Raw genomic sequence first — 27,904 nt, 5'->3', positions numbered from 1 at the left:
GTAAATCCCACTGTAAGCCACAGGTTACCATGGAGATGTCAGCATTACCTTAGAACTCTTGACAGCCAGTTAACCTGCATTTATGTGGGCACCTGTCCACAAGTCAGACTTGACAATGTCAACTCTGCTGTTGCATAAAACCTGGCAGACATTTCAGACACACTCATAGAAATACGTCGAAACCAAACCCACAAGTTTTGCTGTGTTAAAACAGACATTCCAGCTTACAAAATGTCCACCTTTTTAACCTTTTATTAAAACACACGTACTTACAAAAATATGTTTCCGCAAACAGACAAAGCAAACTCCTTTAACCAAAAGCAGAGCACCATCAGCTATTTGTAGAGCTAAGTTCCTGTGAAAAATCCAGTGGAATGTTGATCAGTTGCATGTGTGTACAACACAGTGGTAGAAAACAGGCCTCTAAAATCTCTGGTAGAGTCGGGACAGGCTAAAAGCCTAAAAACAACATCCCTAGAGGAGCTCCTCCATCTTCATGTTCAGAAAAATACAACGTAATCCCTCACATTCAACCATCAAATCTTTATCAATGTCTTCCAACTCATACACTTGCCATCTGCAGGGCTATGTTTTCAGTGCCTTTAGGTTGTTCATTCCTACTTTCCTTTTCATCACTGGTATCATCCTGCTCACCAGTCAAAAACAGAAAGACCAACAAATAACACCTGGACTATTGTGACTTTGAGAACCATATCCAGGCGTAATACATCCCAGAAAAAAAGGTTTTGATTCTTTGAACACCTGACTGATGAAGGGCTTTGCTAAGGCCGGAGCATACATGGATGGACCCATCTAGAGACAGGGAATCCTATTACCTGTACTGGATCTCGGGAGCAGCGGTAGTCATGACCATTCGGTTATATCCAGCCGTTGCTCTTTTAAAGTCCTCCCAGTTCCTCGGCCCAGCGAGGGGGAAGGCAGAACAGAGAGGAAATGGATGGCAAAAATAGCAGAATGTCTCTGCAGCGTAGCGCACAGAGCCCTGCTGCCACACCGTACAGCTGGTTGACTGACATCATGGGCTTGGTGATCAGACATTTTTAATGAGGCAGAGTGGGGTAGTGCTTAGTGGCAGGGGTCGAAGGGGTATTTGGTGACCCCACCGTGAAGCTCAACCACTGCCTCTGTCCAGGTGATGAGGTCACCGGCCATGTGACCGCCACAGGAAGCCTGGCTGTAGATTTCATTGGGCGTGAGAACGCGGGACCACAACTGGAGGTCTGACATTTCGCCCACGAAGGACTGGGTGGCGTCAAATCGGCCACCTAGGGCGTCCTGTTAGGAAAGCACAGCATTATTATTAAGTGTAAAGGCCCACAAAACATGAACAAGAACAATCTATCCCACAGTAAACGATGAAGACGCAATTATTTAAATGTCTGAGTTTTCCACCTTTTAATTCCTTTAAAACAAGGTTGGTTAGTCACTAACAATGTTCTAAAACTAGGCAGTTCAGATCAATCAACCTTTGTTCTTAAACCTTCTCATGACCTAGTGTCATTAGCTAAAATTGTCCATGATGATATTCTAACACGCAACATTTGTGGTTGCTAGACTTTTGCATTATATGCCAATCCCCTATCCACCCCCTACTAACCACCCTACTTTTGTTTTAGCCTTAAGTAAACTTCTGTCTAATGTAACCATGTCATACTAATTTGGGTGTCCCGGATTTACATTTACTATTTTACGTCTAGTCTATGAGACCAGGCTGGAATCTCTTGTCTAGATCGACATACAGTTCTTACATTCATCTTAAGATAGCGAAGTGAGACAACCACATATCACAGTCACCAATGTACTGATTTCCAAGCTTAGTTTTTGGCAATAGCCTGTGTCTTCTCAGGACACAACTAGACGATAATCCGCTTTAACATGATTGTATTAACAGCTTTTAGTGTTTGCGAATCCTAAAATCAGCAAACACACACTGTAAGTGTGACAAGTAATTCCCTGCTGGCAACATTTTGTGTCAGCTGTGGGATCCAGTACTGATGTTTAGAAACGTATGGTTCCTATCCCAGCTTTTATATGTTCTTCAGAACTTTGAGTGTGAAAATTCATAGAAATAAAATGTAGAGTTGTACCTGTTCCTGACCCAGAATAAAGACTCCACCAGGCTTGATGGGATGCCATGCAGATAGATTCTCTCCAGATCCTCTTTTTACACCGTCCTGGAAGGCCTCCCAATGCCCATCGTGTGTCGACCACGTCACGCACAGATGTTGCCACTTCCCATCCGTCATTGCCATGGGCAATGTCACTGCCTGTGCAAAGAAAATAGAGGCAATGGCATAATTAACTAATTGCATGATTGGTTAATTGATTGATTGATTGGCTTAATCCGAAGAGTCTAAACAAAAGATTTCCGTGAGTAAAAAGAGCAAAGTCACTGCCTGTTCAGAGAAAGAGAGATTATTACCAGTTTAATTGACTGTCACAGAACAGGATATTAGTGTCATGATATTTTGTAAAAGATTTGCCAGGTTTTGTGAATAGGTACAAATAGCTCACCAATGGAAATGAGATGGCCTCCTTTTCTTTTGTGTCATATCCTTCAGGTGCCATAGCTAGACATCTCCCAGGTTTAACCACCAAATCCCCTCTTGTCTGGGAGAAACCCTGACTCATGCTGAGGTATGGGCCCAGACCATGTGTCTATCCCCGTGTCCAGCCTCTCATTAGACGTCCCTTCACATGACTGTGCTAGGTAAGCTGCTTGCCCTTTGCCCTCTGTGGTCTTATGCCATTAGGGAGGATGATAAATGAAGACAGAACCACTGTCTCTCAGGAGGCAAGACTAGGTGAGAGCAGGCAGCAGGTGAACTGTAACTGCCTCCTGCCTCGCTCCTTGAGGACAGGAGATAAATCAAATTCCGGTGCCTGATCGGATAAGAGTGGAGTCACCTGACACTGAGGTGTAAGCTTGCTTGCCTTGAGGTGATTGATTTTCCACTTGTGCTGCCAATGGGGCAACTGACTGATAACATAAGCGCCGTCTTATTTAAAATTTTGATAAAAAAATGGTGAAACACTCCTTTCTAAATGCTATCAAATCAAAGTTTATTTGTCACGTGTGAATACAACAGGTGAAATGCTTACTTACAGGCTCTAACCAATAGTGCAAAAAAGGTATTAGTTGAACAATAGGTAAGTAAAGAAATAAAACAATAGTAAAAAGACAGGCTAGATACAGTAGCGAGGCTATAAAAGTAGCGAGGCTACATACAGACACCAGTTAGTCAGGCTGATTGAGGTAGTATTTACATGTAGATATGGTTAAAGTGACTATGCATATATGATAAACAGAGAGTAGCAGCAGTGTAAAAAGAGGGCTGGGCGGGGGCACACAATGCAAATAGTCCGGGTAGCCATTTGATTACCTGTTCAGGATTCTTATGGCTTTGGGGTAAAAACGGTTGAGAAGCCTTTTTGTCCTAGACTTGGTACCACGTGCCATGCGGTAGTAGAGAGAACAGTCTATGACTGGGGTGGCTGGGGACTGGATGGCAGGCAGCTTAGCCCCAGTGATGTACTGGGCCGTACGCACCGTCTGTAGTGCCTTGCGGTCAGAGGCCGAGCAATTGCCGTACCGGGCAGTGATTGCAACCAGGATGCTCTCGATGTTGCGGCTGCAGAACCTTTTGAGGAACTCAGGACCCATGCCAAATCTTTTTAGTTTCCTGAGGGGGAATAGGCTTTGTTGTGCTCTCTTCACGACTGTCTTGGTGTGTTTGGACCATTCTAGTTTGTTGTTGATGTGGACACCAAGGAACTTGAAGCTCTCAACCTGCTCCACTACAGCCCCATCAATGAGAATGGGGGTGCGCTCTGTCTTCCTTTTCCTGTAGTCCACAATCATCTCCTTAGTCTTGGTTACGTTGAGGGATAGGTTGTTATTCTGGCACCACCCGGCCATGTCTCTGATCTCCTCCCTATAGGCTGTCTTGTCATTGTCAGTGATCAGGCCTACCACTGGTGTCGTCTGCAAACTTAATGATGGTGTTGGAATCGTGCCTGGCCATGCAGTCGTGGGTGAACAGGGAGTACAGGAAGGGACTGAGCACGCACCCCTGTGGAGCTCCAGTGTTGAGAATCAGCGTGGCAGATGTGTTGCTACCTACCCTCGCCACCTGGGAGCGGCCCGTCAGGAAGTCCAAGATCCAGTTGCAGAGGGAGGTGTTTAGTCCCAGGGTCCTTCGCTTAGTGATGAGCTTTGAGGGTACTATGGTGTTGAACGTTGAGCTGTAGTCAATGAGTAGCATTCTCACATAAGTGTTCCTTTTGTCCAGGTGGGAAAGAGCAGTGTGGAGTGCAATAGAGATTGCATAATCTGTGGATCTGTTTGGGAGGTATGCAAATTGGAGTGGGTCTAGGGTTTCTGGGATAATGGTGTTGATGTGAGCCATGACCAGGTTTTCAAAGCACTTCATGGCTACAGACATGAGTGCTACGGGTCAGTAGTCATTTAGGCAGGTTACCTTAGTGTTCTTAGGCACAGGGACTATGGTGGTCTGCTTGAAACATGTTGGTATTACAGACTCAATCGGGGATATGTTGAAAATGTCAGTGAAGACACCTGCCAGTTGATCAGCACATGCCCGGAGCACATGTCCTGGTAATCCGTTTGGCCCTGCAGCCTTGTGTATGTTGACCTGTTTCTAGGTCTTACTCACGTCAGCTACGGAGAGCGTGATCACACAGTCGTCCGGAACAGCTGATGCTTTCATGCATGCCTCAGTGTTGCTTGCCTCGAAGCGAGCATAGAAGTGATTTAGCTCGTCTGGTAGGCTCGTGTCACTGGGCAGCTCGTGGCTGTGCTTCCCTTTGTAGTCTGTAATAGTTTGCAAGCCCTGCCACATAAGACGTCGGAGCGTCGGAGCCGGTGTAGTATGATTCAATCTTAACCCTGTATTGATGCTTTTCTTATGTGTTTGATGGTTCGTCGCAGGGCATAACAGGATTTCTTGTAAGCTTCCGGGTTAGAGTCCCACACCTTGAAAGTGACAGCTCTACCCTTTAGCTCAGTGCGAATGATGCCTGTAATCCATGGCTTCTGGTTGGGGTATGTACGTACAGTCATTGTATGACACATCACATTATGACACATCAAAGTAGGAAACCTTATAGTAGGAGAGTGTATGTGTGTAAGAAGTGAGGACAAAGATATAGATCTTCACAAATTGGTCACTAGGGGCACAACGTGAAAGTATGTAAAATAATCAATCATGCTCTTACCTTGTCGTTGACCAGTAGTTCCATGGGGTTGTTGCCCCATTCGATCAGAACCAGTTCGTTGGCCTGTCCCGGTACAGAGTAGGAGAAGGGAGTGCCGAGGCCAGGCCCTGATCCCCCTTTTATCCAGAGGCAGACAGTGAGGGCGAATATTTCGTTGAGCAGGGTCCTCTTTATTTTTCCATATATGTAGTTAGTGCGCATAGGGAAGCCAATCTGGAAAGCATCCGGACTCTTTGGCTTTTTCCGGGTAACTGTTTTGGTACAAGACAGCAAAATATGAGCAATGAACAGCTGATACTGAGTATTTGTACCTGCAAATACAACTCGGCATGCATGATATAACTCGGAAAATAGTGTACAGTGTCAAAGTGGGTTATTATCAGAGTTTCAATACCAGGGTCAGTGTTCCTGTGGTTAAGGTGGCTCAGCACAGTTTCAAGCTTGTTGTGTCCACGGCCAAGAGGTCTTGGAGCCGGCGGCTTGCTGTTATAGGATGGACGAGGATGATGGCCATGGTCGTCGTTGCCAAGGTGACCATCGTCACTGTGACTGTTTCCATGGTGGTCATCATGGTGGTCATCGTGAAGATCATCATGGTGGTCATCGTGGTGAAGGTCATGATGGTCATCATGGTGTTCGCCATGACGGTCGTTGTGATGGTCATCATGGTGTTCGCCATTGTGGTCGTTATGGTGGGTGTCATGGCGGCCATGGCTACGATCATAATGGCGGTCATAGTGTCGGTCATGGCGACTGTTTTGACGGTTGTTGTGGCGGTTGTTGTGGCGGGAGGGGGTGGGGGTCTCGTGGTGGTCATCATGGTGATCGTCATGGTGACTGGGTCCATGGTGGTCATCGTGGTGGTCATCGTGTCGATCATCATGATGGTGGTCGGGTCCATGTTGGTCATCGTGGTGGTCGTCATGATGGTCATCGTGGTGGTCGTCATGGTGGTCATCGTGGTGGTCGTCATGGTGGTCATCGTGGTGGTCGTCATGGTGACCATAATCATGATGCCCACCGTAGTGATTGTTGAGCTGCTTCTCAAGTGCATTGATTTTGCGTTGCAGGAGGTCTCTCAGTGAGCTTGAATAGGAGCTGGAGGAATTCCTGGCCTGGAGAAAGAGAGAAAATGATTAATAGTTACAATTGGAAATGTTTGCATGCCTTATTATTAGTCCATGTGCTTGGTTATTCAAACTTTGTGGAGCAAACTAGAATATCAGTTGGAATGTATTTCCATAATAGGACTTTTTTTGTATTTGTTTACCACTTTTTCTCCCCAATTTCGTGATATCCAATTGGTAGTTACAGTCTTTTCCCAGGTAAAGAGGTAAAGGTCGAGAGCCAAGCGTCCTCCGAAACACAACCCTGCCAAGCCACACGGCTTCTTGACACAATGCTCGCTTAACCCGGAAGCCAGCCGCACCAATGTGTCGGGGGAAACACTGTACGGCTGGCGACCGAAGTCAGCATGCATGCGCCCGGCCCAGCATCAAGGAGTTGCTAGAGCACGATGGAACAAGGACATGCCGGCCAAACCCTCCCCTAAGCCTGGGCCGATCGTGTGCCGCCTCATGGGTCTCCCGGTCCCGGCCGGCTGCGACACAGCCCGGGATCGAACCCGGATCTGTAGTGATGCCTCTAGTACTGCGAAGCAGTGCCTTAGACAGTTGAGCCACTCGGGAGGCCAATCTCAGCTGAACTGTCTTTGTCTAACACCCTCAAGACATTTGGTAACACTTTCTATGAACCATCAGTGTTATTAAGTGTTATTAATGCTTGTATAGGATATATGCCACTGTGATGTCTTATAGCACGTTTGTTTTGGTAACACTTTATTTTTAGAGCCTGACCGATATATATAGTTTCATTATTCAGTAAATGGGATGGAAAAAAGTGAATCGCATGCTTATCTGAACACTAGCGTCCATTCTCATTTTCATTGTCACAATGTAAGAAATCAACATTTGAATAAATTTCTTGGACAATTACTCTTTTGGATGGAAATTTAGGAGAACTTGGTGTGGAAAAATGTAACTTTTCAATTTCCCTGTTGTAAAACACTAAATCAACAGATATATTGGTGTTGGTCAGTTTTGTCCCACAAAATATCTGAATCGTTATCGGACCCCAAAGAAAACAGATAGGTTGGGCTCTTCTTTCTATGAACCACCAGTGTTATTGAGTGTTAGTAGTACTTGTATAGGATATAAGCCTATAGCATGTCTCATAGCAAGTCTTACAATTCATTATAGAGTGCTAGAATCACTTTAAGAAAATGGGTGAGAAACAGAATCAATTAGAACCAAAACATTATCTTTCGGAATCCCAAAAATGTTGGTCAAATAAGTTGGATTTTGTATATACAGGAACTTCCTTGATTCATGGGAAAATAAAGAAAATAAAAAGTTGGTTGTTAGTGTCAATGGTGATATGTCATACAATCACTCAACAAGACCTTCTCCTAGGCTTCATGAATTCCCATGGGATCAGTGCAATATATCCTCTAGGGTGAGAGTCAGGATAATTAACTAATCAACTTAGGTCTTCCTACGCATGCACATGGATGGAGCTTGGGCTGTAGGCCACTGATATCCTCACGGCGTGAGAGAAAGCTGGAGCACCCATTGTCGTGCTTCATTTCAGGTCAGTTGCGAGACACAGTGCCCCGTAGTGACGCATAAGATAACCTAAATTCACACAAAGGAACAATAAGCTTCCTATCCCTCTTCCTACTCAACCTTTGTTGTTGTTCCCACTGACCTGCAAGTTCTCCAGCCTCTCCTTGAGTGTCTGTAGCGTTTTCCTAGTTTTCTCAGGGGAGAAGGCCCCATGCTTGCTCCCAGCGTTGTCCTTCCCTCGGTGGTGTGGGTCCGATCGATGTCCATTGTTCAGTGGGTAGTGTGGATCCCCGTGGTGGTCAGCATCATGGTAGGCGTGGTGCGAGCTCGGGTGATGGGTGTTGAGACGCGGGGGTCCATGGTGGTTGTCGTGATGGTCATCGTGATGACCCACCCCCCGGCCAAAGCCCTCACAGAGGGTCAGCTTGGCAGTCAGTTCCCTGATCGTCTCTCGCTGGTCTAAGATGGTCTCCTTTTGCCGCACCAGGCTCTCGCGAAGGTGCAGGATGGTGGATTTGGCCTCGTCTGATATTCCTATCCCCATTCCCATCGACCTCCTGCCGTTACCATTGGGCGCCCCTGCAGCAGGTCCATGATGCCCATTACTGCTGGGTCTGTCGTGGGCAGGTCCATGTGCTGCCCCGCCTGGTGTGAAGCAGCTGGGGTCTGCATCCGCTGGAATCGGGGTACAAACAAACTTTGGCTGGGCTCCATAGTCATAGTCTAATCCCGGCAAACTAACAACAGCCATCGAGGAAGATATGAGAGTATAAAGGAGTAGAGAAAAAAGAGGCAAAGAGGGTAGGATGAAAACTGGGAGTACTCCACTCCAACACATTTTCACTTTAGGCAAAAGCATCAGGGGTGGAATGGCGTTGTCAGGCATATTTTTGTTCTCTCCTGTCAAGGGAGACTGTCCTTCCACGCTTTATTTTTGGTGTGATGTATACCACGAGTAGAGGTCATTTGGAACGGATGGCAAGCTGATTTGACACATGGCAAAACAGTCCAAAATCCCCTGTCCAACAGGGTAAATTTCTTCAAGAAGTGTTCCAACACGCAGGACCTTGTGCCAAAGCCCTTTGTGCCAAAGTCCTTTTCCTCTGTTCAGGGACGAGGGGTCTGCCTCCAGGTGGTCCCTCGTGGCACAGCGTGCCTCCTGTGTTCGGCAGCCAAAATAATCCCTTTATAGCCGGCTTCTATCTATCCGTGAGGGCCGATGGTGCTTCCATCTGGAAGGAAAAGACAAAGGTGATAAGTCATAAATGTCATTGACACTTTAAAAGCTTAATTGGAAATACTTTTTTTTAAGTCTTGAGAAATGCTATCACTTCAGCAACATACGAGGGCATGATCAGAAGTACCTTGATATACTGAACAGTACAGAGCAATAGGATGGCGATGACAGAACTCGAGCAGAGCAGCGGTGGGGTGTAATGGAGCTAGAGTCATAAACAATGAAACTACAATTATTTAGTCAATCAGTCACCGCTATTGGTTTTCAATGAGCCAGCAATGGCCTTCAGTGAATGATGCCAACTGCATCAACTGAGAACCCCCCTGGGCAGTGTAATCAGATTACAAGGCAGTCATCAGGATGCAGTTAAATGAATGATGGTTTTCATTTCAATGTGGGCAGGCAGGCAGTTTACTATGCAGGGCTAGGAGGTTATTCATAGGGGAACAGTTGTGCGAGACAAGGGGCTGTCACCAAAGAAGCTATATTGAAAGAGCCGCAAATAATGCCAGTGTGATTGAGGTGGTGTGTACAGACTAGGATACAGTAGCACCGTAGCTCTGAGTTACAATGTACAGTAATGGAAAGAACTGCTCTTGACCAGGGATATAGTAGGTTGTTTATGCACATGTTTATCTGGGGAATGGCATTTACTGACCTATTACGCAAAGTTAGCATTGTTAGCGTTTATATGTTATTCCTAATCAGAGATTGTATTCCATCAAACCACCTAAATGACTTCAGCAAACATTCTAAGAGTAGGTATAAGGCCTCAATTAATCCAGCACTTCCTGAATAGGAGGTCAGACAGAGAGTGAGGCAAAACCAGGAGAAGGTAACAGAGAGCACAAGGACACTTTCTTATAAGGCTCTTAGCTATCCCCATGGCTATCATCAAGTCACCGCCTACCGATAGGCCTACTTCTTAAAATATAATCCCCAGTCCTATATTTTGACGAGATTAATACATACAATATAAATTTGTCAATGTCAAGTTGGCAATTCTTTATATCAGCAAGCTACAGTGCCTTGCGAAAGTATTCGGCCCCCTTGAACTTTGTGACCTTTTGCCACATTTCAGGCTTCAAACATAAAGATATAAAACTGTATTTTTTTGTGAAGAATCAACAACAAGTGGGACACAATCATGAAGTGGAACAACATTTATTGGATATTTCAAACTTTTTTAACAAATCAAAAACTGAAAAATTGGGCTACTTTGTAGCGCCACCTTTTGCTGCGATTACAGCTGTAAGTCGCTTGGGGTATGTCTATCAGTTTTTCACATCGAGAGACTGACATTTTATCCCATTCCTCCTTGCAAAACAGCTCGAGCTCAGTGAGGTTGGATGGAGAGCATTTGTGAACAGCAGTTTTCAGTTCTTTCCACAGATTCTCGATTGGATTCAGGTCTGGACTTTGACTTGGCCATTCTAACACCTGGATATGTTTATTTTTGAACCATTCCATTGTAGATTTTGCTTTATGTTTTGGATCATTGTCTTGTTGGAAGACAAATCTCCGTCCCAGTCTCAGGTCTTTTGCAGACTCCATCAGGTTTTCTTCCAGAATGGTCCTGTATTTGGCTCCATCCATCTTCCCATCAATTTTAACCATCTTCCCTGTCCCTGCTGAAGAAAAGCAGGCCCAAACCATGATGCTGCCACCACCATGTTTGACAGTGGGGATGGTGTGTTCAGGGTGATGAGCTGTGTTGCTTTTACACCAAACATAACGTTTTGCATTGTTGCCAAAAAGTTCAATTTTGGCTTCATCTGACCAGAGCACCTTCTTCCACATCTTTGGTGTGTCTCCCAGGTGGCTTGTGGCAAACTTTAAACAACACTTTTTATGGATATCTTTAAGAAATGGCTTTCTTCTTGCCACTCTTCCATAAAGGCCAGATTTGTGCAATATACGACTGATTGTTGTCCTATGGACATAGTCTCCCACCTCAGCTGTAGATCTCTGCAGTTCATCCAGAGTGATCATGGGCCTCTTGGCTGCATCTCTGATCAGTCTTCTCCTTGTATGAGCTGAAAGTTTAGAGGGACGGCCAGGTCTTGGTAGATTTGCAGTGGTCTGATACTCCTTCCATTTCAATATTATCGCTTGCACAGTGCTCCTTGGGATGTTTAAAGCTTGGGAAATGTTTTTGTATCCAAATCCGGCTTTAAACTTCTTCACAACAGTATCTCGGACCTACCTGGTGTGTTCCTTGTTCTTCATGATGCTCTCTGTGCTTTTAACGGACCTCTGAGACTATCACAGTGCGGGTGCATTTATACGGAGACTTGATTACACACAGGTGGATTGTATTTATCATCATTAGTCATTTAGGTTAACATTGGATCATTCAGAGATCCTCACTGAACTTCTGGAGAGAGTTTGCTGCACTGAAAGTAAAGGGGCTGAATAATTTTGCACGCCCAATTTTTCAGTTTTTGATTTGTTAAAAAGGTTTGAAATATCCAATAAATGTCGTTCCACTTCATGATTGTGTCCCACTTGTTGTTGATTCTTCACAAAAAAATACAGTTTTATATATTTATGTTTGAAGCCTTAAATGTGGCAAAAGGTCGCAAAGTTCAAGGGGGCCGAATACTTTCGCAAAGCACTGTATAATTTTTACATCTACAGTGTAGTAGACAAATAATGTGTTTAACTATTTTCCTTACTGTAAATTTACAGCAGTAAGGAAAATAGTATTGTAACATACATCTCTGCTGTAAAGCAAAATTACAGTATTAAGTTTGGTGCCTGTATAATGCTGTAAATGTAGTAAAATTCTCCCTAAAATCTAAATGTAAGAAAAATACATTTATTCAAATTGGTAAAAACATTAACAAATCAACAACAGAATTGACAATAGAAGTAAGAATTGTTAACACATATGTAAACCCAAAAAGATCATTACAACACTAATTTAAAAACTATATTGTGTGGGGGAGAGAGTGAGACAAAGAGAGAGAGGAAGATGTAATTGTACCCAAGATGGAGATTGGGTACAATCCTAGATCCATGGTCATCAGAGCAACTATTCAGGGTAAGGGGGTTTAGAGGCGCTGAAACACACAACGGAACAGTTTGGACTGGAGAGCAGATAGGAGAGAGAAGTCAGCCCCGCATCAGGTGTTCCTCATGGGGCTCCGTAACAATCATCCTCAGTTCTGATTTGTCAGCTCTTCTCACCCCTAGGACAAGCATAGACAAATTAAGAATAGAATGAGAGGCAGAGAGCACCAGAGCTGTTACTCTGTGGGTAAAAAGATAGGTGACAAGGGACATATCAAGCCAGTGTCGTGTGTGTGTATGTGTCACAGGAGGTTGGTGGCACATTAATTGGAGATGACGTGCTCATGGCTGGAGCCGAATCAGTGGAATGGTATCAAATACACCAAATACATGTTCTCCATGTGTTTGATGCCATTCCACTAAATCTGTTCCAGCCATTGTTATGAGCCGTCCTCCCCTCAGCAGCCTCCACTGGTGTGTGTGTGTGTGTGTGTGTGTGTGTACTGTACTTACCTCACTAGAGATCTTCATTCAAACTCAGTGAGCTCTTGGAGGAATGGGGCAAGGTAGGGGTTGACACATCTTCAGGATTCATCATCTTGGGTTGATTCCAACCTGTACAGCCATATATCCAATTTAGTTTATGAAATCAATTGAGCTATTGAACAAATACAAATAAGACAGCTAGATACACCTACCTCAAACCCTAGCTAACTAATAAAACATTGCTATAGCCTACACAACACCACAGGTGATTTTACCAGACTCAAAACATTTTCCTTTATTTCTGTGCCACTTAATGTTTGTAAACTACTGGTAAAGTGAACAGGTTTAGCTAATAATGTAGCATTATGGAACAATGTTGTTGAGAGGTTGTACGGACACGGACGTGTCACACGGTTGTGACAGCTAAGGAGGACATGGTCCCGGTGTTGTTGTCATTCATGCTCTTCCCCCTAGAGTAGACTGTATCACGATGACATCTAGATGGCTACCAATATTCGTTATTTCTTGTGTAGACTGCTATCCTACTTGAAATCTAAAATATATCTTTTTAAATTGGCCACGTTACTAGCTACCGCCGGCAACACTGTGATAGAGCTGCCCAGTGGAAGCACCTTAGGTCGGCAGGCACCTCGACACAACACCGGTGCACTGGTCATTCTCATTGGCTTTAGCGGCTGAGGCTCGTGAGTAGTTTAACGGCTCTCTACGTGGTTTGTGTTAAATGCTGCATGTCAAGCCGTGAAAAAAAAAAATCCGCCAGTAATATGGGTCATATCTTTTTAATTGCTATAAATAAGCCATTTTCTTTGTAGTAATGTTGAAAACATAATGGTCCAGAATCTGCACTCAGTTTATTCTCTATGGCACTCAGAAGCTGTGGTACAGTGAAGCCCATCATCACAACAATTACTATCTGTGGGTCATTTATTTTCTAGGTCGCACAGCAAGATATTTACAAAGCAATTTATAGAGCAGACTGAAATAGCTTGTGTCAACTTGAGCTAGCTAAGTAGCTAGCTAAGTTAGCAAAAAAAAAACATGCAGTAATTCCACGTTGGCTAGCAATAAAATAACTTATTTATAAGTCAACGTACAATACCTACCCAGTAGCTGCTGAACATTTTCTTCCACTTCACAGCAGCTTCAAAAATATATTTAATAAAATAGTCTGATATTCATGTGTCTCACCAGACAGCATGAGGTTAGTGCCTGAAAGTGATCATTTGAATCTACAGCAGGCATGAGCTATTACAATAAAGAAATACAGTAGGTTTGATTTTTTTACAGGAGGCGTCCAATTACAGTTAATAACAGTATTTTGTTCGGCATTTACCCATTATGCAGTGCAATCTACAGCATTAATGCTGTAAAACAGATTTACAGTATTTTACTGTACCGCTACAATGTTTTACTATTGAAATGACAGAAAAGTCTCAGTCTAGTGAAAGATTCTGGTAATTGCTCAGATTTTCAATTCATCCAGAGTCAGATGAACTCGTGGATACCATTTATGGCTCAGATTGCAGCCTAAATAAATGCTTCAAAGAGTTCAAGCAACAGACACATCTCAACATCAACTGTTCAGAGGAGACTGCGTGAATCAGGCTTTCATGGTCGAATTGCTGCAAAGAAACCACTACTAAAGGACACCAATAATAAGAAGAGACTTGATTGGGCCAAGAAACATGAGCAATGGACATTAGACTGGTGGAAATCTGTCCTTGGGCTGAGGAGTTACATTTTTTTTATTTTTGGTTCCAACCGCTGTGTCTTTGTGAGATGCAGAGTAGGTGAACGGATGATCTCTGCATGTGTAGTTCCCACTGTGAAGCATGGAGGAGAACGTGTGATGGTGTGGGGGTCCTTTGCTGGTGATTTATTTGGAATTCAAGGCACACTGCAGCAATACGATATCCCATCTGGTTTACACTTAGTGGGACTATCATTTGTTTTTCAACAGGACAATGACCCAACACATCTCCAGGCTGTGTAAGGGCTATTTGACCAAGAAGGAGAGTGATGGAGTGCTGCATCAGATGACTTGGCCTCTAAAATCACCCGACATCAACCTGGTTGAGATGGTTTGGGATGAATGGGACAGCAGAGTGAAGGAAAAGCAGCCAACAAGGGCTCAGCATATGTGGGAACTCCTTCAAGACTGTTGGAAAAGCATTCCAGTTGAAGCTGGTTGAGAGAATGCCAAGAGTGTGCAAAGCTGTAATCAATGCAAAGGATGGCTACTTAGAAGAATCTAAAATCAAAATTATACACTGCTCAAAAAAATAAAGGGAACACTTAAACAACACAATGTAACTCCAAGTCAATGGAGTTGGAGTTATGGAATAGACAACAGGTGGAAATTATAGGAAATTATAGGCAATTAGCAAGACACCCCCAATAAAGGAGTGGTTCTGCAGGTGGTAGCATGAGACGGAGTCTACAACCCACACAAGTGGCTCAGGTAGTGCAGCTCATCCAGGATGGCACATCAAGGCGAGCTATGGCAAGAAGGTTTGCTGTGTCTGTCAGCATAGTGTCCAGAGCATGGAGGCGCTACCATGAGACAGGCCAGTACATCAGGAGACGTGGAGGAGGCCGTAGGAGGGCAACAACCCAGCAGCAGGACCGCTACCTCCGCCTTTGTGCAAGGAGGTACAGGAGGAGTACTGCCAGAGCCCTGCAAAATGACCTCCAGCAGGCCACAAATGTGCATGTGTCTGCTCAGACGGTCAGAAACAGACTCCATGAGGGTGGTATGAGGGCCCGACGTCCACAGGTGGGTTTTGTGCTTACAGCCCAACACCATGCAGGACGGTTGGCATTTGCCACTGGCGCCCTGTGCTCTTCACAGATGAAAGCAGGTTCACACTGAGCACATGTGACAGACGTGACAGTCTGGAGACGCCGTGGAGAACGTTCTGCTGCCTGCAACATCCTCCAGCATGACCGGTTTGGCGGTGGGTCAGTCATGGTGTGGGGTGGCATTTCTTTGGGAGGCCGCACAGCCCTCCATGTGCTCGCCAGAGGTAGCCTGACTGCCATTAGGTACCGAGATGAGATCCACAGACCCCTTGTGAGACCATATGCTGGTGCGGTTGGCACTGGGTTCCTCCTAATGCAAGACAATGCTAGACCTCATGTGGCTGGACTGTGTCAGCAGTTCCTGCAAGAGGAAGGCATTGATGCTATGGACTGGCCCGCCCGTTCCCCAAACCTGAATCCAATTGAGCACATCTGGGACATCATGTCTCGCTCCATCCACCAACGCCACGTTGTACCACAGACTGTCCAGGAGTTGGCGTATGCTTTAGTCCAGGTCTGGGAGGAGATCCCTCAGGAGACCATCCGCCACCTCATCAGGAGCATGCCCAGGCGTTGTAGGGAGGTCATACAGGCACGTGGAGGCCACACACACTACTGAGCCTCATTTTGACTTGTTTTAAGGACATTACATCAAAGATAAAAGGGCCTCATTGGCAAAATCCTGAAGTATCCCTTTAATAAGTCAATGGAATGACAAAATGTTATTGTTTTGGGTGATTACCTACGCACAAAGAATCTTCCCAAGCCTTGGCAAGTCAAAGTCTTCTGACCCGGAGGGACTTTCCTCCTCTAAAGGTTGACTCACTAATAGGATTCCCAGGATTAAAACCTGATGGCAGGGCAGAGGATTGGCCCTGGCCTGCTCACTTCAGAAAGTCAAAGCATCATTATCACATGGGTCAGAGAAGCTGGGCCAGTCTACAGGCCACAAGCCAATTCAGGCCAGACGTGGGTTGACGTCTCTATATGCCCTGTCCTGTTGTTTTTATAAGAAGCTTTTCCTCCTCGTGCCCTGCTGTGCTTGCCTCATGCCCCACGTCATGCGTATTGAACATGGCTGATTGGCATGTAAACTTGGCACAGTGATTCTCCCTGTTGCTTGAACGAGACTAATGAAAGCCTGTGATCAATTAGAAAGAGTAGAGAGGAGACGAGGGTTAACCTTGACGCAATATATAGAATACGCTAGAATATAACTGCTCACAGAGTATTTGCAAATATTTGCACTCCACAAATAATGTCATGGAATAAGTGTTCAGTATACTATAGGTGCTAAGAATGGTACACAATTTCCTTTAACCTAAATCTAAATTAAAGTTTTAAAATTGTACAATATATCACTTCATGGGTTTAGAACATATAATATATTATATTATGGGTATATACTTAGCACATTAACTGTGTAGAAATAGAAATAAAACCTTAAAACCTTTTGCGCTCATCACTGAAAGGACAATTCTGTCACTTTTCAACCTCATATTCATAATCTCCAGCACCAAACCAGTGTCTGCATATGTGAAACAGCTCGTTTCTATGATCTGTGGTTAAAAAGTCCCCCTAAAAATGCTTCTCTGTGACATCACAGGGCAGGATTAAAAGTTTTTAAAAAAACTGTGATTTTCAAAACCTGCTAAACCTGCAACAGTTTCCAGTCCAAGGGAGGGTATTCTCTTGCTCCCCATGTCACCGCAAATCTCAGTGTTTGAAAGTCACTGTTTTTAAAACTTTTTAACTTTTGATTGTCATTTTTTACTTTATATTTTTTTCTACAAACCTTAGAAATGTGCCATTTTCACATGTTGACACTTCTATTGTGCTGGAGATAATGAAAATGAGGTTGAAAAATGGTGGAGTTGACCCTTTAACTAGTACAGTGTGGCTCTTATTCATTCTCTGGGCACCACTGTACCATACCCCTGTGTGCTACCCCCGACTGTGTAGCACAATTACAGTGTACCACCACAGACTGGTCCATCCATGTAATTATGAAAACACAGTCTAAGTGGGACCCATGCTGTTTCCAACAAGTGTTTTGTTAACTGGAATTTTTAAACATTAGTAACAGGAACATGTGATCAACAGACCCTTCATTTTGGCTTGTTAAACATGCTTGCTGATAACACTTCATATAAATAGGCTGAGCCGTGTTAACCTCACTGCAAGGGTTAAAGCAAAGGTCTAAAAGTTGTGCCCGACTTAACCTCAACCATGACACGATGTGACGTTCACCGCTGGGCAGCTACAGTATCAGGATCCTGCAGGACATGTGTCTCCTGTACAACTGCATACCATGCCTTATGAATAAAAGTAAGACACTTAATCTGACCATAGATTAGTAGAAGCTGCAGAAGAGCCAATGTTTCATTGTAATCCACAGAGGACAGGAAATTATCTAAAATAATGACAGTGTTTCCTTTCAATCTTTCGTTCTAAAAATAACTTGTGAAATACAGTATTCTTATGAAGAATAAAACATATCTGCAACAAATAAATAATTGGTTCTGTATCACCACAAGTAAGTTGTCAAAGGTGGGCCTGTGTCAAAGGTCATGTCATGACCTCGACACAAGCATGTGGCCACAAACCCATCCAGAGAACAGCTGAAAGAAGTCATTGGACTGAGAAATATGCCTATAGTGGTGAATATTCCCGTTAACACAACCAAGGTGATGGTCTGACTTCAAACTCTAAGTTCCCATTGACTCTGTAACTAGCACTATCCAAACCCGACTTGGCACAGTGGAAGTGTTTATGTACTGGGGAAATACCTTGTTATCCAATTATTTCGGACACATTCTCTATTCAGTATCGCTAGTCAATCATCATGTTGCGATTTAGCATTACACTTTTAGAAAAAAGGGTTTCAAAAGGGTTCTTCTTGACATTTGAATCGACTTCTCTATTCTATATCTATTGAAGCATAATCACAATACCACAGTATGAACTTGAGAAAATAGGCAGTTGACAAACAAGATTTCAGAAATGACCATACATGTTGAAAATGGACAAATTACCAATAGTAATAAATAATACACAATCCAAATCCCAATGCAGCTTGAAAACAAACATACACAATTGCAGCAATACATTTGGTTACTCCAAAGGAATGATTTTATTCCTAAATAAGCAGTCGCAACTTATCTATTTGTAGGACTTAGTTTGCCGGGACAATTTCAGATCATATACTAAAGTTGAAATATCACATTTGATCCTATGGAAAATCTGTCTATTGTAGAATGGATTTACATGAAAAACATTTACCTATTTCAAGTGACATATTATTGGCATTCGTAGAGTCCCAGGTAAAGTGTCTTGACAATTACTAACACTCTTCTACAGTGAGTGAGATCAATAAAAGCTAAGCCTACAAATTTGAGCACATTGTTTTATACTACCTTTTTCTTCTGAATCCAAGACTTCACCAGAGAGTAAGAACAGCACCCTACAACTTTAGAGACATTTACTTTCAATCCGAAAGACTCAACTCTCTGTTTCTAAAATACAGTTATAGCCAGGCTCTCAACCGTTTGGACAAAGCAAAGCAGATTATCCTGAAGGTAATCCAAAAATACCTTTTTAGATTTGTATATTTACAAAAAAAAGTGCAACCATCAAGGAGTAATAAGTGTTTTTTAGGGTGAATACATTTCCTTACCTGGTCACAAGCTACAGTCCCAAGCTGGTTAGTCCATCCCCAAACACTGATCAGATTGAAAAGGATTTGCGCTAGGAGGATCATTTTAACTCTTCCTCTCCCTGTCTCTCTCACCCCTTTGTTTAAATATCCCTCCACTCCTACAGGTTCTCACGGTCAACCATTTTCTTGATTCTTCTTGGCTTTCTTTTACAGACATCCATATGTACCCTTTCTCAGGTTCTGTTATTTCCCTACATAGCTTTGGACACACCTTTGCCCAAGAACACCCAAGCATTCAATTTGTTTTGAGTATAATACAGATGTTTATGAGCATATATTTACAATATGTAATACACAGTTGAAGTCAGAAGTTTACATACACCTTAGCCAAATACATTTCAACTCAGTATTTCACAATTTCTGACGTTTAATCCTAGTAAAAATCCCCATGTCTTAGGTCAGTTAAGATCACCAGTTTATTTTAAGAAAGTGAAATGTCAGAATAATAGTAGAGAGAAGGATTTTTTTTAAACAGTCCTGTAGCTTAGCATCTGCGTCATCTGACCACTTCTTTATTGACCGAGTCACTGGTGCTTCTTGCTTAGGTTTTTCCTTGTAAGCAGAAATCAGGAGGATAAAATGATGGTCAGATTTGCCAAATGTAGGGTGAGGGAGAGCTTTGTACGCGTCTCTGTGTGTGGAGTAAAGGTGGTCTAGAGTTTTTTTCCCCCTCTGGTTGCACATTTAACATGCTGGTAGAAATGAGGTAAAACAGATCTAAATTTCCCTGCATTAAAGTCCCCGGCCACTAGAAGCGCAGCCTCTGGATGAGCATTTTCCTTTTAGCTTATGCCCTTATACAGCTCATTGAGTGCGGACTTAGTGACAGCATCGGTTTGTGGTGGTAACTAGATAGCTACGGAGAATATAGATGAAAACTCTCTTGGTAAATAGTGTGGTCTACAGCTTATCATGGTATACTCAACCTCAGGCGAGCAAAAAACCTTGAGACTTCCATAATATTAGATTTTGTGCACCAGCTGTTGTTTACAAATATACACAGGCTGCCACCCCTTCTCTTACTGGAGTTAGCTGTACTATTTTGCCAATCCAGCATAAATCTTGCCAGCTGTATTTTATCCATGTCATTGTTCAGCCACGACTCGGTGAAACATAAGATATTACCGTTTTTATTGTCCCGTTGGTAGGATATTCGTGATCGTAGTTTGTCTATTTTGTTATCCAATGATTGTACGTTGGCTAATAGGACTGACTGATGGTAGAGGCAGATTACCCACTCACCGGTCTTGTAAGGATCCGATGTTTCTTTCTCATGCGAATGATGGGGATGAGGGTATCTGAAGTAAGTCCTTTGCGCCCGACTCGTTGTAGAAAAAATTGTTGTCCGGTACGAGGTCTCATCAATGATTTGCATGTATTTGGTTCCATTCATTGTTCCCTCTATCCTTGCCAGTCTCCCAGTCCCTGTCGCTGAAAAGTATCTCCATACCATTCGTATTTTGTATTTATTATGGATCTCCATTCGCTGCTGCCAAGTCAGAAGCTGCTCTTCCTGTGGTCCGGCAAATTAAGGCAGTTATACAATTTTTAAAACATTACAGTACATTCATAACAGATTTCCCAACACACCATGATGCTACCACCACCGTGCTTCACGGTAGGGATGGTGATAGGTGGGTGATGAGTTGTGCCTGGTTTTCTCCAGACATGGCGCCTTGCAATCAGGCCAAAGAGTACGATTTTTGTCTCATCTGACCAAAGAATCTTTTGCCTTATGTGCTCAGAGTTTTTCATGTGCATTTTTGCAAACTGCAGGTGTGCTGTCATTTGCCTTTTTCTCAGGAGTTGTTCCGTCTGGCCACTCTCCCATAAAGCCGAGATTGGTAAAGTGCTGGAGAGACTGTTGTGCTTCTGGCAGGTTATGGGACATAATGGCGCCGGTGGAGATGGCTGCAGTTTTACGGGCTCTCAACCAATTGTGCTATTGTGTGTGTTTTATCACGTTATTTGTAACTTATTTTGTACATAATGTTTCTGCCACTGTCTCTTATGATCGAAAAGAGGAGTACGCCACATCAGTCACAGGCTTCATCAATAAGTGCATTGATGACGTCGTCCCCACAGTGACCGTACGTACATACCCCAACCAGAAGCCATGGATTACAGGCAACATCTGCACTGAGCTAAAGGGTAGAGCTGCCCCTTTAAGGAGCGGGATTCTAACCCAGACACTTATAAGAAATCCCGCTATGCCCTCAGATTAACCATCAAACAGGCAAAGCGTCTATACAGGACTAAGATTAAATCGTACTACACCAGCTCCGAAACTTGTCGGATGTGGCAGGACTATTACACAATACAAAGGGAAGCACAGCCGCGAGATGCCCAGTGACACGAGCCTACCAGATGAGCTAAATCACTTCTATGCTCGCTTCGAGGCAAGCAACACTGAAGCATGCATGAGAGTGCAAAGGGGCAGCTGTTCCGGATGACTGTGTGATCACTCTCTCTGTAGCCGATGTGAGTAACACCTTTAAACAGGTCAACATTCACAAGGCTGCAGGGCCAGACGAATTATCAGGACGTGTACTTCGAGCATTGGCAAACCAACTGGCAAGTTGTGTTCACTTACATTTTCAACCTGTCCCTGACTGAGTCTGTAATACCAACATGTTTCAAGCAGACCACCATAGTCCCTGTGCCCAAGAACACTAAGGTAACCTGCTGAAATGACTACTGACCCGTAGCACTCACGTCTGTAGCCATGAAGTGCTTTGAAAACCTGGTCATGGCTCACATCAACACCATTATCCCAGAAATCCTAGACCCACTCCAATTTGCATACCGCCCAAACAGATCCACAGATGATGCAATCTTTATTGCACTCCACGCTGCCCTTTCCCACCTGGACAAAAGGAACACTTATGTGAGAATGCTACTCATTGATTACAGCTCAGCGTTCAACACCATAGTACCCTCAAAGCTCATCACTAAGCTAAGGACCCTGGAACTAAACACCTCCCTCTGCAACTGGATCCTGGACTTCCTGACGGGCCGTCCCTGGGTGGTGAGGGTAGGTAGCAACATATCTGCCACGCTGATCATCAACACTGGAGCTCCCCAGGGGTGCATGCTCAGTCCCCTCCTGTACTCCCTGTTCACCCACGACTGCATGGCCAGGCATGACTCCAACACCATCATTAAGTTTGCAGACGACACAACAGTGGTAGGCCTGATCACTGACAACGATGAGACAGCCTATAGGGAGGAGGTCAGATACCTGGCCGGGTGGTGCTAGAATAACAACCTATCCCTCAATGTAACCAAGAATAAGGAGATGATTGTTGACCTCGGGAAAAGGAGGACCGAACACACCCACATTCTCATCGCCGGGGCTGTAGTGGAGCAGGTTGAGAGCTTCAAGTTCCTTGGTGTCCACATCAACAACAAACTAGAATGGTCCAAACACACCAAGACAGTCATGTAGAGGGCACGACAAAGCCTATTCCCCCTCAGGGAACAAAAAAGATTTGTCATGGGTCCTGAGATCCTCAAAAGGTTCTACAGCTGCAACATCGAGAGCACTGGTTGCATCACTGCCTGGTACGGCAATTGCTCGGCCTCTGACCGCAAGGCACTACAGAGGGTAGTGCGTACGGCCCAGTCTATCACTGGGGCTAAGCTGCCTGCCACCCAGGACCGCTACACCACCGCTACACCAGGCGGTGTCAGAAGAAGGTCCTAAAAATTGTCAAAGACCCCAGCCACCCCAGTCATAGACTGTTCTCTCTACGACTGCATGGCAAGCGGTACCGGAGTGCCAAGTCTAGGACAAAAACGCTTCTCAACAGTTTTTACCCCCAAGCCATAAGACTCCTGAACAGGTAATCAAATGCCTACCCGGACTATTTGCATTGTGTACCCCCCCCCCAAACCTCTCTTTTTATGCTGCTGCTACTCTCTTTTTTTAATCATATATGCATAGTCACTTTAACTATACATTCATGTACATACTTCCTCAATTGGGCCGACCAACCAGTGCTCCCGCACATTGGCTAACCGGGCTATCTGCCAACCCTTCTTTTACGCCAACCCTTCTTTTACGCTACTGCTACTCTCTGTTCATCATATGCATAGTCATTTTAACCATACCTACATGTACATACTACCTCAATCAGCCTGACTAACAGTGTCTGTATGTATTCTCGCTACTTTTATAGTCTCGCTACTGTACATAGCTTGTCTTTTTACTGATGTTTTATTTCTTTACTTACCTATTGTTCACCTAATACCTTTTTTGCACTATTGGTTAGAGCCTGTAAGTAAGCCTTTCACTGTAAGGTCTACACCGGTTGTATTCAGCGCACATGACAAAAACTTTGATTTGATTTCTCCCATCTCAGTGAAGGAACTATGTAGTTCTATCAGAGTGGTCATTGGGTTCTTGGTCACCTCCCTGACCAATGTTCTTCTTGCCCGGTTGCTCAGTTTGGTCAGACGGCCAGCTCTCGGCAGAGTCTAGGTAGTACCATATTTTTTCAATTTCCCAATGACGATGACCACTGTGCTATTGAAATTGTTCTATACCCTTCCTCAGATACTGTATATGCCTCATCACAATTATATTTTTGAGATCTACAGACAGTTCCTTGGAATTCATGGTATAGGTTCTGCTCTGACATACTGTACACTGTCAACTGTGGGACCTTATATAGACAGGTGTGTTTCTTTCTAAATCATTTCCAAATAATTTAATTGGTCACAGGTGGACTCCAATCAAGTTGTAGGGACGTCTCAAGGATGATCAAAGGAAATTGGATGCACCTGAGCTCAATTTAGAGTGTCATAGCAAAGTGGTATAATACTTTGTAAATGAGATATTTCTGTATGTCATTGCCAATACATTTGCATAAATGTCTAAAAAGATGTCATGTTGTAATTATGAGGCATTGTGTGTAGATGGGTGAGAGAACAAAAACTATTTAACACATTTTGAATTCAGGCTGTAACACAGCAAAATGTGGATGGGGTATGAATACTTTCTGAAGGCACTGTATATAAAGCAAAGACCATTGGGGAAATAAAACAAAAAAATGCAAGGTGGTTATATGATACTGAACATACAGTAGACTTCACATTATATTGATATGGCAAATACTTCATAAGCATAAGTTGTCACATTAAAGAAAAATGTACTTTTTTCTAGATTTTTTGTAAATACCTTGATAAAAAAAGGTGAAAGTGTCTTTTCACTTATCCATAATAATGATCAAATGAACCAAATCAGAAATATATTTTCTAATGCTAATTCTGCTTAAAGGTTTCGGAGAGAACAGAGAGTTTGAACAGAAGATGTTGGATGAGAGAGAGTAACAGATTCCTAGACGAAGCGAGGAGGGTGGAAAAGAGAGGGCGAGTAAGGAGGAGGGTGGACAGGAGGAAGAACAATGATGCTGAGGAGGGAGTATGAGAGAGAGAGGTGAGATGGACATTAGACACTATTTGCCTTGTGAACGCCAAGTAGTTCTGTCCAGTGAGAGACTGTCCAGTGATACTTCGGTCCAGCCAGTGTGGCCTCTTATCTGCTGAGGTCAATAAGAATGGCATGGTCAGTGCACAACCCCAATTGGCAATTTCATAGCACTGCATCTGGTTGCACACGGCTATTGTTGTTCCATATGGCTGAATTTGAGAGCAATGGTCACTCAGGGGGTCGACTGTAAAGTTGGAGTTGAGAGTGAGAAAAAATGCAAGTGTTACATCAACTCTAATAGTGTTAAATTTAACACTAAAAAATGGATGTAAAGTCCGCTGTTTTAGGGACCTGCGTGGTTCTGGCACCGTTTTCGATTGATCTTTTTGCTTATACAGTACCAGTCATTTTTTTAAACTACTCATTCAAGGTAGTTTTTTTTACGCTGTAGAATAATAGGGAAGACATCATAAACGATGAAATAACACATATGGAATCTTCCAAGTAGCCACTCTTTGCATTGATGACAGCTTTGCACACTCTTGGCATTCTCTCAACCAGCTTCACCTGGGATGCTTTTCCAACAGTCTTGAAGGAGTTTCCCCATATGCTGAGCACTTATTGGCTGATTTTCCTTCACTCTGTGGTCCAACTCATCCCAAACTCTCTCAATTGGGTTGAGGTCGGATGATTGTAGAGGCCAGGTCATCTGATGCAGCCCTCCATCACCCTCCTTCTTGGTCAAATAGCCCTTAAACAGCCTGGAGGGGTGTTGGGTCATTGTCCTGTTGAAGAACAAATGATTGTCCCACTAAGCGCAAACCAGATGGGATGGCGTATTGGTGCAGAATGCTGTGGTAGCCATGCTGGTTAAGTGTGTCTTGAATTCCTAATAAATCACAGACAGTGTCACCAGGAAGGCACCTCCTCCTCCATGTTTCACGGTGGGAACCACACATGCGGAGATCATTCGTTCAAGCCAAATCAAATTTAATTTGTAACGTGCGCCGAATACAACAGGTGTATTAGACCTTAAAGTGAAATGCTTACTCACAAGACCTTAACCAATAATGCAGTTTTAAGAAAATAAAATAAAAAATAAAAGTAACAGATAATTAATGAGCAGCAGTAAAATAACAATAGCGAGGCTACATTGGGCCCCCGAGTGGCGCAGCGGTCTAAGGCACTGCATCTCGGTGCTAGAAGCGTCACTACAGACACCCTGGTTTGAATTACATTTAGTTATATACAGTGTAAGAGGTTAACACTGGCCAAAACGGATTATTGATTATTGTTGTATTAACTATTTTGCCAAGTACACATTTTGCACAGGAATGACAAAAGCCCCATTGATGGAGGAGGGTAAAATCCTTGGCATTGGCAACAGTCACGCAGTCCCATCCAACCTATAAGATCACAACTAAGCACATTTCATAACCCTGATCTGGGCTCTTTACTATTTGTGGCTCGATGGTGCTAAACATAAGCCTTTCCTTCTAGATGACCCTAATTATTGTTGTTATGGTACCACAATAATAGACCTAACAGCTTTGGGATCTTTTTGGAGCACCACACCAATATCTTCAATGTTGTGGCTGGAATTAATTATTGACTGGGTCCAAGGCATGCTAATGATGACTGACGTCTCAACTTCCCCCAAACACATTCCTTTATTTACCACAGGAAGTTGTACCATATAGACAGGTTATGGGATAGTTCAGTTTTCCCTTTTAACGGAATCAAAGACTGAATCATTTAAATTAAATTCTAATATCTTTATTCATTCAAATTGAAAAAGGCTCAAGTAAAATAAAGAAAATTGTAGATCATTTTAAGTTTCACATGGAGTTGTCTGCATACATTGCCGGTTTGAAAAAAGAATGTTCTGTTGCCAGACTTCTGTTACTTCTGCAGCTTTAAGTGCACTGGCCAAAGATTGGGGAGAGCATGGAAAAGTGAACATCACTTTGTCTGAACATTAGTGGCAACCTCTGAACAGAAGTATTACAGTATGCTGCCATCTGATTATTTCTCTGGGGACACCAGTTGAGAGGAAGGGCGGTTCTACCTCTCTGTCTATATGACTCATCCTCTATCTACCGTCGCCAGCTACGAGGCTACATACTGTGCCTTTAGAAAGTATTCATACCCCTTGACTGATTCCACATTTATTGTTACAGCCTGATTTTTTTTTTCCTCACACAAAGATGACAAAGTGGAAACATGTTTTTAGACATTTTTGCACATTGAACATTAAATGCATAAATATCTCATTTACATACATTATATAGTGTATATGGAGATATTCAATGTCTGCTTTTTTTCCCTTACCCATCTACCAATAGGTGCCCTTCTTTGCGAGGCATTGGAAAACCTCCCTGGTCTTTGTGGTCGAATTTGTGTTTGAAATTCACTGTTCGACTGAGGGACCTTAAAACTATCTGTATGTTTGGTGTACAGAGATGAGGTACTCATTTAAAATACGTTTACACTGTTTTTGCACACAATGAGTCCATGCAGCTTATTATGTGACTTGTTAAGCACATTTTTATTCCTAAACTTTCTTAGGCTTGCCATAACAAAGGGGTTGAACCCTTTTCGACTCAAGACATTTCAGCTTTTCCGTTTGAATTCATTTGTAAAAATGTCTAAAAACATAATTCCTCTTTGATAATTATGGAGTATTGTGTGTAGGCCAGGGACAACCAAATCTAAGTGTAATCAATTTCAGGCTGTAACACAACAAAATGTGGAAAAAGTCAACGGGTGTGAATACTTTCTGAAGGCGCTGTAAGTGTTTCTAATAGCCAGGACTAGAGCAGTGTGCATTTCACTCTATTTACATAAAGTAAAAAAGATGACACCAGAAACGTTCAGCCAAGTCTACCAGCAGTGCCAGGCAGTCGCACTATGAATACATTTGGCCGCAGGGTGAATTAGGGACATGCGTCTCAGCCAGTTGTATCTCTTTCACACCAACAAGCCAATCTGCTGAGTGACAGGTTCCCACATGTGATGGGGCCATCCAGGGTCATCTTAATTTAGCTTCAGTGTAGAATGGCTGGAGCCATTCAGTCCGGTGAGGTGTCCTGTCGTGTCTTGAGGCTGTCGGGCATTCAATTGATGTCCGTTCCTGTTGTGAAATCCAATTAGGGAGGTGTGGTTGAACACCTGGCCAGCTAAATGATCCTTTGGGGAAATAAAATACTTTGTTGAGTGGCTGGACGGCCATTTTGTGTCTCCTGCAATGGTTGGACGGACATTCCCTTTTTCACGTGACGCAATGCACTTCTGAATTGTCTCCGTAC

At 43.5% G+C, this 27,904-nt stretch overlaps 2 protein-coding genes across 3 annotated transcripts in view; one reads left to right on the top strand and one right to left on the bottom strand.

Annotated features, from left to right (window-relative positions):
- The window catches only part of LOC109903666 (voltage-dependent calcium channel gamma-6 subunit), a 50,561-nt gene that overhangs the window by 460 nt on the left and 22,197 nt on the right, over nt 1-27,904 (top strand). The gene's annotated exons all lie outside the window — the stretch shown is intronic.
- Nucleotides 237-13,715, bottom strand: LOC109903647 (neuronal pentraxin-1). Of its 2 annotated transcripts, XM_031789354.1 has the most exons (7): nt 12,649-13,715; nt 12,110-12,314; nt 8,026-9,115; nt 5,654-6,374; nt 5,260-5,510; nt 2,109-2,288; nt 237-1,296 (listed from the first exon to the last, which is right to left on the bottom strand). In XM_031789354.1, exons 3-7 carry the CDS (start codon nt 8,767-8,769, stop codon nt 1,087-1,089), a joined length of 2,106 nt encoding a protein of 701 aa, XP_031645214.1. In that variant the 5' UTR covers nt 8,770-9,115; nt 12,110-12,314; nt 12,649-13,715; the 3' UTR covers nt 237-1,086. The 2 variants fall into 2 exon arrangements, with proteins under 2 accessions (XP_031645214.1, XP_031645215.1); XM_031789355.1 differs by lacking the exons at nt 12,110-12,314; nt 12,649-13,715 and adding an exon at nt 9,248-9,881.

The sequence above is a fragment of the Oncorhynchus kisutch genome, linkage group LG14, assembly GCF_002021735.2.
Source record: "Oncorhynchus kisutch isolate 150728-3 linkage group LG14, Okis_V2, whole genome shotgun sequence".
Lineage (NCBI taxonomy): Eukaryota > Metazoa > Chordata > Actinopteri > Salmoniformes > Salmonidae > Oncorhynchus > Oncorhynchus kisutch.
This window is presented reverse-complemented; position numbering and strand designations above follow the sequence as displayed.